This window comes from Phoenix dactylifera, chromosome 11, assembly GCF_051530095.1.
Source record: "Phoenix dactylifera cultivar Ajwa chromosome 11, Ajwa_hap1_PhDact_Kaust_v1.1, whole genome shotgun sequence".
Classification (NCBI taxonomy): Eukaryota; Viridiplantae; Streptophyta; class Magnoliopsida; order Arecales; family Arecaceae; genus Phoenix; species Phoenix dactylifera.
This window is the reverse complement of record NC_143200.1, coordinates 24,778,790-24,789,723: the sequence shown is the minus strand read 5'-3', so window position 1 is coordinate 24,789,723 and position 10,934 is coordinate 24,778,790. Positions and strand designations below refer to the sequence as shown.

The following is a 10,934-nucleotide window of genomic DNA, read 5'->3' as shown; positions in this document are numbered from 1 at the left end:
ATACAACATCTACTCTAGAGCTGAGGGTACAGCTAAGACATTGTGGGATGAACTTGAGTCGAAATATGGTAAAGAAACCGAATCAGAAGAAAAGTTCATCATAGGAGAATATTTTTCTTACAAAATGGTAGATCAAAAATCAGTAATTGATCAAGCACATGAAGTCCAGAATATAGTGGCAAAGATCGTCGCAATGGGAATTTCTATAGATGAGAGAATTCAGGCGGCAGCCCTTATAGAAAAGCTTCCATCTTCCTAAATTTTAAAGTCTCTTTGAAGCATAAGAGACACACCCTCTATTTGGATCAAGTACTTGTGTCCCTTCAAATAGAAGAAAAATACAGGAATAACCATAAACAGGATTTGGGTATTGACTCAGAAGTTAATGCAAAGGCAAACTTAGTAGAAACGAAGAAAACTAACTTCTGGAGAAATAAACCCAAGAAACACTTTGAGAAGCCAAAACCAAAGATTCAAAAGGAACAGAGCAAGAGAACATGTTATGTCTGTGGAAAACCAGGACACTTTGCCAAACAGTGTAGACATAGAAAGGACACAGTCAAGGGGCAAGGTGACAAAGTGACTGCTCAGGCAAATATGATAACAGGTTCTGGTTCTATTGGAATCGAGGACAGGTTAGTAATCTCAAAACTTGAGTTAAATCTGGCCTACAATCCAACCGAATGGTGGATTGATACAGGAGCTACTGTCCATATATGTTCTGATATTTCCTCTTTTTCTTTCTACCAGGAGGTTAAAGGGAGAACTGTGACCATTGGCAACTCCAGTGTTACACAAGTGATTGGAGAAGGAGAAGTAAAATTGAAGTTCACATCTGAAAGAATTATTACTCTCCACAACGTGCAACATGTGCCAGATGTTCGCAAGAATCTTGTTAGTGGTTTTCTTTTGAGTCAATTAGGCTTTAAATTAGTGTTTGAATCAAATAAGGTTGTAATTACCAAAGGTGGGACATTTGTAGGGAGGGGTTATGTTGCTGATGGGTTATTTAAATTGAGTGTATTACCATGCTACAATATGAATAAAAATATTTCTTCTCCACTTGTTATGCATATCGACTCTTTAGAGATGTGGCATAGTAGACTTGGACACGTGAATAACAATACTCTCAAAAGAATGATGAGTTTAGATTTAATTCCTAAATATAATTTAGAGAAGAACAAAAAATGTGAAATTTGTGTTCAAGCTAAACAACCTAGGAAACCATTTAAATCAACAAGTAGAAGTTCTAACCTACTTGATTTAATACATAGTGATATTTGCGAGATGAGCGGTATTTTGACGAGAGGAGGAAAAAGATACTTTATTACCTTTATAGATGATATGTCAAAATACTGCTATGTATATTTAATAAAAACTAAGGATGAAGCCTTAGAAAAATTTAAAATTTATAAATCAGAGGTTGAAAATCAAACCCAGAAAACAATAAAAAGACTCAGGTCAGATAGAGGAGGAGAATATAGTTCAATAGAATTTGGAAAATTCTATGAGGAACATGGGATTATACATGAGACTACTGCCCCTTATTCTCCTCAGTCAAATGGAGTTGCTGAAAGAAAAAATAGAACTTTTCTTGACATGATTAACTCGATGCTTATTAGTTCTGGTCTTTCCAACAATTTATGGGGTGAAGCTCTAATTTCAGCATGTAAAATACTTAATCGTATACCATTTAAAGATAACCAGAAAACACCATATGAGTTATGGTGGGGTAGAAAACCTAGTCTAAAATATTTTAAAGTTTGGGGTTGCCTTGCAAAAGTTAAAATTAACTCTAGCAAGATGACTAAACTGTCTTCTAAGACTTTCGATGCAGCTTTCATAGGATACGCGGAAAATAGTAACGCATACCGATTCTTAGTAGTACGATCAGATGTACCTGACATTACACCGAACATTATTAAAGAATCGAATGATGCAGTATTTTTTGAGAATGTGTTTCCTATGAAAGAAAAGAGAAAGTTAGAAATAGGAGAATCCTCTAAATCACAAAATGATAATACTAAAATAGAACCCCAAGTTGAACTTAGAAGGAGCAAGAGGCCTAGAATAGAGAAAAACCTAGGAGATGACTTCTACACATTCCTTGTTGAAGATGAACCTTTGACTTATGCTGAAGCAATGAAATCTAGTGATGCACCTCTATGGGAGGAAGCCATTAAAAGTGAGATGAAATCAATCCTTTCACACAATACATGGGTGTTAACCGACTTACCTCCAGGGTCTAGACCACTAGGATGCAAATGGGTCTTTAAAAGGAAACAAAATCCTGATGGATCCATTGAAAAATACAAAGCTAGATTAGTTGCTAAAGGTTTTAGCCAAAGAGAAGGAATGGACTATTTTGACACTTATTCTCCAGTCACTAGGATAACTACAATTCGAGTGCTTATAGCATTGGCGGCATCTTACAAACTTGAAATCCATCAGATGGATGTGAAAACAGCCTTTCTTAATGGCGAGTTAGATGAAGAAATTTATATGGAGCAGCTAGAAGGTTTTGTAGTTCCTGGTCAAGAGAATAAAGTGTGTAAGCTAGTCAAATCCTTATATGGATTAAAACAAGCTCCTAGACAGTGGCATGAAAAGTTTGACCAAGTCATTTTATCATATGGCTTTAATATTTGTGACTTCGATAAATGTGTATATTGGAAAATATTTGATAGGTCTATTATTATCCTATGTTTATGCGTAGATGACATTTTAATTTTTGGTAGTGAACATGTCACAATTTTTGAAGTGAAGAAATACTAAATGATAATTTTGACATGAAAGATCTAGGATTAGCTAAAGTAATCTTAGGAATCAAAATTAGAAGGACACAAAATGAGATTGTTCTAAGTCAATCTCACTATGCTGAAAAGGTGTTAAAGAAATTTGGGTACGAAAATTACAAGCCAGTTAGTACCCCATATGATCCTAGCATAAAATTAAAGAAAAATGGTGGGGATAGTGTTTCCCAATTAAAGTATTCTCAATTAATTGGAAGTCTTATGTATTTATCTAACTGTACAAGACCAGATATCTCCTATGCTGTAGGAAGACTAAGTAGATACACTAGTAATCCCGATAAAACACATTGGAATGCAATAGACAGGCTTCTTAAATATTTGAAGGGTACCATTAACTACGGGATATACTATTCTGGTTTTCCTACTGTACTAGAAGGGTATAGTGATGCTAACTGGATTTCTGATTCCGAAGATACAAAGGCCACTAGTAGATTTGTCTTTACACTAGGTGGTGGTGCAGTCGCTTGGAAATCTTCCAAGCAGACCTTGATTACTAGATCCACCATGGAGGCTGAGATGGTAACCTTAGAGTTAGCTGGTGGAGAAGCAGATTGGCTTAAGGGTCTGTTATCAGATATTCCCATGATGGATAAGCCTATTCCTGCTGTTCTAATTAACTGTGATAATCAGGCGACTATAGCAAAAGTGAAAAGTAAAAATCACAACTCGAAGTCGTCTAGGCATATTGAGCTTCGATATAAAATTTTAAGGAAGCTCACCTCTACTGGAGTTATAACTTTAAGTTATATTAAATCAGTGGAGAACTTGGCAGATCATCTGACCAAGGGCTTGTCGAGAGGACAAGTTCAATATGCTTCGAGGGGGATGGGTTTAAAGTCTATTTTTGAGTCACCGTCAGCGGCAACCCAACCTATCTGACTGGAGATCCCAAGATGTAGGTTCAATGGGACAAACAAGCTGACTGAGTGGTTGGTAGGAGTACTAAATTTAAAGTGAACTCAGTTCACTACCCATCTCTATGGAGCAGGTGCTCAACTGCACTAGACAGGAGGATGGCGTAATGCCTTAATGATATCAAGGCTATTATAGCAGGGTATAAAGTTGCAGTATACCCTTGGAGATATCACCGATGTGAGTGTGACTGTGGGGTCGCAGTCAAATAGAGAATTAAGGCTTGTTCTCTAGGAGACACTCACAAAACAAGATACATGCGCACGGCCGTAATGCGCTACCCCGATGGAACTCACATGCAGGGTCAACTCTTAGTTGTTCGGTATTTTAAAATCTATACATAAAGTCCAAGTTCAAGACTTTGTTCACTTCGGACCGGTGTGGATGGCAAAATACCAACTAGAAGAAGGTTCAAGTCCGGAAGATACCTTTTATCGAAAGCTAAGTGTACTGATTGCTCGTACTTTGAATTTTTAGAATTTTTATTATTTTCAAAATTATTTTAAATTTTTAAAATTTCAAAAATGGTGGGGAAATGTAAGAAGTTTTTGAAATTTGAGAAGAACGGTTACGAAACCGTCTCTCATTTCTTACGTTTTGAAACTGACCCTTGAATGATCCACCCGTTGAAAAACTCAACGGAAGACCGTCATTAAATCCTCTTGAATAGGGAGACGTTGGGGCCTAACGTCTCCTGGTGTGAAGCCAAAGATAAAGGGGCTTCACCGAAAGAAAAAAAAAACAACAGAGTTCTTTCATCCCTTTCTTTGAATTTTCTAAGCTTGGTTTCCTTCACGGTTTTTTAAGCAGAGTGATCATTTCAAGCTCTGTACTCTTTCTTTTTCTATTCTTTCTTCATTTCTTATCAAACCATAGTGTACGAGCAAAGAGAAAAATTCCTGCGGAGTTCAAGAGATTTTGTAGTATTGTGCACGTCTACAAAATCAACGGTCCGTTGTATCTTGGGAAGGGATCGCCAGAATCCGGTGCATATAAGGAGGCGAATCTCTTTCAAAGACAGTGACTACACGCCTCGGACCGATCTACAAGTATTATCTATTTTATTTTGGATCTAAAGAAAACGACATCAAAGAGGTACGCATTGGAATCAGTTGTTTCAGTGATATTAAATTATTTAAGTTTTATTTGAGTTCTTTGAGTTGATTATTCCAACACCCTATTCATTGTGTGCTCATTTTCATAACTGGCTCATAGAAAGAAGATGCGATGATTGGCATGGTGCATAGCTATATGGTGCACGGGGTGTAGGATATAATTTCTCATCGTCGAGTATTTGTTTTATAACTATCATGCGCTCTGGCTTCATGCGAAGTAAGACTAATTGAGGTGGTGATGGGTTGGACCATACGCACTTTGTTTTAAATAACAAAAAAATTAAAAAAGAAGATAAAACTATAAACCCTTTTTTCCTAGGCATCTCCGTGAGTTTCCTAGCAACCTCCTTTGGTTCGTATTCTTAGATTGATAAATGGATATCCAAGTTATATTTTTCTATAATTTCTCTACTTTAGCGGTCGATAGAGTTAAAAAGATTGCATAGATGAAAATTAAGAGCTCCTCGATATTGCCATAAAAAATAAAAAAAAAAATTTGTCACAAAAATCCACTTGATTTGCATAATTGCATTAAAAAGTAGTATTTATTTACTTCTTGTTGTTGGTAGTGGGGTTGGTCTTTGTAAAATGATTTGTTGTGTGCATTGTTGAATTATTTTGCCTCTACTCTCCAAGGGATGCAGACATTTTTCTTAGTCAAGAGATAATAGTAAATTTACCAAAAATATGAAGGGTTTAAAATATTTTTACAAATGTCAAAGTAGTCTAAACGGTTGGCATCCCTCTGTTTTTAGAAAGGTTTGGAGTTTAGTCTCTTGTGGCGGCACGCCTGCTATGGATCAATAGGAAAAAAAAAAATCTCTAAGCGAATATAAGGTTTGGAATACAGCCGTTCGACAAAATTGGAAGCCAACTAATTTTACCGAAAAAAAATTGACCCTAGGTCGATAATTACGTGCACCATTTTACATCTGGACAAGCAACCTTAGTCTTTTCCACCTGTTGAGGTTTTGGATCTTTGCCTTCTTCCTCGCCGTACTGTTACAGCTACACTCACCTTCTATTTTCCTTTACAAAGAAAACTTCATCTAATTTGGCTTTTGTAGGGATGCAATTTGGACGGCTTTGGGTTGGAGTAAGAGCTAACCCAAACGTAATCTAGTTAAAAAAATGTCAAACCCACAAGCAAGCACAAACCAAATTAGAGAATTTATGGAACCAAATTGATCTAAATCATGAGTTGGTACATCTAACATTAGGGTCAACCCGTCTAAATTGCACTCTAGATTCTTATTCTAACGAAAAGAATTATGAGATGTGCACCTGTCAAAATGAAGAATAAATGTACCAAATTTTAGACCAGTAGATTTTTTTTTTTTTTTATCAAAGGTATTTTTGGATAATTGGGTTGAAAATCATATAGGATTTATGGGTTGGACTAGTACAACCAGCAAAATTATATTTTTACAGGCCGGACTAAGCTTATATTCATAAATACTCAGAAGTAGCTTTGGAGTAGGCCGGCTTGAATCCCATAGCGAGAAAAAAAAGATCTGTTGAATAACTTTAGCATATAATCTTATGATTCTACTGGTCGTACTGATCCAACCCATAAATTTTATAGAATTTTCAGCCTAATTATCCAAACAAGTCTTGAGATGAAAGATTGCACCAATGAATGTAAATCCCCACCATAAGCATCTCATGTGCCAAACTCCTATGATCCTATCCGCCCCTCAATGCCCCTGCAACAGCACGTACTTCTGCACACACCCAGAACTACCTCAATGAAACTCTTGCTGATGGAATGCTGCATAACTTTCTAATTCCCTTCTAGGCGAAGTCAGACGTAAACGTGAAAAAGATCCTCTATCAAAAGTCTAACATCATGATGTTGTGTGACATTTGAGCTAATTTGTTGTCGCCATTGAATTGGTGTGTATGAGAGAGAGATTAAGTTGATTCACACTTCACCCGTACTAAAATTGGAGTCTTAATCAAATGCAACATCAATTGAATGGTACGTGTGAAAATTTATGGGGAAACGCCTGGCAGGCCAGGCGCACAACAAAGCTAAGACTGGGCCGACGTCACATCTTAAAGAACAATTCATGGGTCCATATCTTACCCAAATCATGGGCCCAAGGAAGCGCATCGTGCGCAGGGACCAGATAAGGACATCCAACGGCTCAAACTTTTTACATCAGCGTTTCTAGTTCATGTTCATCCAATCAAATTGCTGCCCTGGGGGCGCAATCATGTCCCAATCTCCAGTCCTATCCATCATGATTCAGAAGAGCTCTGGCTTGACCTATACCTCCACATGGAACCCTTGTTTTCCCTCGAGCTAGCCTATTGTTTAACTAGCTTGGATCTCACCCAAGTTCAGACTATTTATGGGAAGCATGATTGTCAAAGAGCAACAAGATCTTGAACTTTTATGTAAAATAGAGACCAATAAAGTCTTTTTCAACTGTCGTTCATAGTACTTGTCAACTCCTTCTTGTTCTTCTTATTCTTTTTGGCGCAAACTTCCGATGATTCATTTATATGGCATTGCTGTGAAGAAAATTTTGCATTACATATGATTGATAGTTATCGATGATATATGGTCTGAAATTGGCTAGAAGCACATTCCCATGCGACCGATGACTCATGTATAAACATGTTACTAATCCATCCATCATTTCTGGCAAGATTTCCCATTCCCTGTTTGCTGCATCCATGACAGTTAGTCTTTGATCCATACAAAATTGGGCTCATACAAGGTGTTGGGCCAATTTTGTGGCCAAGGTAATTGACTTGGGGTGTTCAGCTATGTGGCTATGTTGTTAATCGGATATCTTGTACGCATGCGGGATGATACTTGCGATGGCATGTATAATCTTGGAGGAGGGTAGGGATCTCTTTTCTCAAGCAAAACAAGGGCAGTAATCTCAATGAGCAGCTATCCAGTCTTGGTCTTATCCCCTGCCTTGCAATTCCCTTTACGTTAAATCTCAGCCCTTTGTTAGATTTTGTAATTTTTCTTTTGTTAACATGTGGGTTACCAGACAACTTTATAATATGTGGCGATAGATAGAGAGAATAATGAAACAAGGAAAAAAAAAGAAAAAAAAAAAAAAGGCTCCATTGAGCTATATCTACGGGTGGAGACAATGGAAAAGCTTCAATATATATATATATATATAAAAAGGAGATTACTTCTTTTACAAATTCTAGCTCTCAGTGCATTTGATCTCTCGAACGCTCAGTTATTATTATTTTTTTTTAAGAGTTACAAGAGATATAAATAATAAAGTAAGTCGATTTATACTTGATCTTTAGGACTTGCAAACTTCAAACATACTCTTTTTTTGATGGAAAACTTAAGGACATACTCGGCAGAATACTTGCATTCTCCGATCTTTATTAACTAGCTGCTCAAGTTCTCTCATGAAGCGAGCATCCATCTTAGAAGCATGAGGAAGGGGAGTTTCAACAGTCTCGTACAATCAATGCAGGTCCGTTCACTGAGAGAAAAGACAAACGAGGTCCGCTTTAACACAAACAAACATGGAAAATAGTATGAAATAATAGACGAGAGAGACTTTGCCTGTTTTATATAATTACCAGCATCAACTTTTGTCAAAAAGATATATAACCACCACCAATCTAGAGCCAATAACCATACAATATAGATACGAATTTCCCATTGAAAAGGAACTTAATTCATATGTGCATGGTCGAGGATACAAAGTTTCCACATGACTAGTAATTAGTGGATAGGTCATATAGCATGACCTTAATTTCACTTCCAGTATATCTGACACACAAGATTAGCAGGCATTTAAAGTCTGTCCTCCTGAATCCTGAGACCTTATATTGCTTCCCTGGTTGAGAGAACTGATTCAGGACTATCAGAGGGCTCTTATGTCCTCCTTTCTAAAATCATCAACACAGCAATGACAAGCAAGTGATTTGCGTCAAAAAAAAAAATGATGATGATCAGGTGATCGATCTTTTCACTATTAGATCATGTTACTTTTTCTAGGTCATAGCCAGTTACCATTAGAGGACTCACACCACCACATGCCCAACCCGCGCAATGATTGCAACTGCTCAAGGTTAATATTGTCGACCATTTCACATTCCTTAAAGGTCCTCTTCACAAAACAAGCCACATCAAACTTACAAGCTAGCATTACATTTGAAGATTGTGTTCTTTCGCAACATTAATTTGAACTCTATCGACAATCTTGCATCCTAACAACGAGTGCTACATGGCTTTTTCCTTGCTGACAACCGAGCCCATGAAACTAATTAAAACACTTCAAGGGGTCTCAACCAGAGACTTGAGGATGTTCACCTGCAACTGTAGGCAAACCACATAGCTCTCCACTTCAGAGAGCAACTCGCACAGATCCATCTCATTCCCACCTGGCAAAATCCTCCTCAGAATCCTAATGCGGCAACCAAACTCCCTTTCTCCTCCAGTCTTCTTGTTGTAACTCCCCCGCCGGCATGTTCTTTTTGGCCAATTAGCCTTCGTGGGAACTGGAGGCCTGGGAATGGTCAGGGGTGTTCGACGATGGTCGAGCGTTTTGCGTTTGTTCACTCGCAAGATGCTCGATTGGCATGTCGTGAGTTGATGAAGTTGACTTGAGCTCGCGCTTTTCTCGAGCTTGCGTTTCAAGGCACGGCTCCACTTGAAACCGCCGGCAGAAAGCACTAATGCCATGTCTGCTTCGAATCTCACCATCTTTTCCATGTTCTCATCTTTATTTCCTTCGCAAGAGAAGAGGGTAGTGGCTTTAGCAAGAGCTGACAACAAATGACTCACATATTTATGCGTAAAGCCAGTGTATGTTATGGCATTTGGTTTGAGAGGGTAGACCCGCCCTCGCTTGCTTCTCTGCATGTCCCCCATCCAAGCGAAAAGGAAAAGAAAGGTGGCAACTACAGCACTGAAACAAGGAGGTGCTATGAGAACTACAGCATTAAGGATGATCATAACAAGAGAAAAATCGGCATGCACTACTAGTCCTACTTACAAAAAAAAAATAATGATGACAAAAAAATAATAGTTCTACTTCTCTAGTTAAGCCATCACACCATTTCATTTGGCAGTAGTGAATGATAACGGACGGCAGGAAAAGAAAGGATTTCGTTTTCTATTCTGATTTTCTTTACGTTTTCTTTCCTTTTTTGTCTTCTGCCCATTTCATCTCCCATGAAATGAGTGGTGGTCTTTCCTACTGTTTTGCGCGCGCGCACAAAAACAATGATGTAGGAGTTTAGGCGGAAAACAATGGTGATGACAAGGAAGAAGGAAAGAATTTAAGAAACAAGACGAGTTTTATAATGCTGAGGAATATTGATGATACAGAGCCGAGAGTTTCTAGCTCGGTTTACCTTCAAGTTCCTGGGAGAGAGTGCATGCAGTAGTGTTTGCAGGAGTAGAGAGGAATGACATCCTTTTAAGCACCTTGGGGTGGGTAGTACGAAGGCACTGGCGGAGGGCAGAATAGCCAAGATATCCTCTTGGCAGTGGCACCGTCTGCAGTCAAAACCCCGAAAGGCTCCGTTCACCCTTTGCAAGGGAGTCCCTTGACATACGGTGGCCAGCCCACAAGCAAAATAATTGGAGGGTGGAGAGGGAAAGATTTTGAAGGGAAACAGAAGGGCCCGAGACTCGAGCCGAAGGGCTGGTTTCCAATGGCTTTTGACAAAGTCCCGTATCAGATGATCCGGGTTCAAAAATAGGAGCACATGGCGGCACATGACGCCACCCTTTTGCTCTCCCAAAACTACCCCGGCCCATCCCATGTGCTCCAGGGAACATCACGCCCAGCCCACTATAAATGCCATCACATGAGTCATGTGTCCAACCCAACCATGTACCCTCTCCCCCATTAAGATCCCAAAGTCTCCCTCAATGGTCAATCTAATCTCCTCTCCTTCCATCATATCAACCCAAGCCCCTCTTAGATGAATTAAAGGTTTTCTTCGCAAGGTTTTGCTCAAAGAAAAAGGAGAAATTTGCTCAAAAAAATGAAATGAGATGCACGAGGTGCAAAGCTTCTCGAGTTTGGATCGCGGGGTCTTTTAGACGATGATGTTTGACAAATTTTTCAATCTTATTTTCCTCTTT

At 38.5% G+C, this 10,934-nt stretch overlaps 1 protein-coding gene across 2 annotated transcripts; it reads right to left on the bottom strand.

Annotated features, from left to right (window-relative positions):
• Nucleotides 1-8,902: 8,902 nt before the first annotated feature.
• LOC103707079 (transcription factor bHLH146-like) lies at nucleotides 8,903-10,430 on the bottom strand. Of its 2 annotated transcripts, none has more exons than XM_039128079.3 (2): nucleotides 10,196-10,430; nucleotides 8,903-9,747 (listed from the first exon to the last, which is right to left on the bottom strand). In XM_039128079.3, the coding sequence occupies exon 2, from the start codon at nucleotides 9,708-9,710 to the stop codon at nucleotides 9,114-9,116; it is 597 nt and encodes a 198-aa protein (XP_038984007.3). In that variant the 5' UTR covers nucleotides 9,711-9,747; nucleotides 10,196-10,430; the 3' UTR covers nucleotides 8,903-9,113. The 2 variants fall into 2 exon arrangements, with proteins under 2 accessions (XP_038984007.3, XP_089782491.1); XM_089926365.1 differs by lacking the exon at nucleotides 10,196-10,430 and adding an exon at nucleotides 9,896-10,180.
• Between the last annotated feature and the right edge of the window lie 504 nt (nucleotides 10,431-10,934).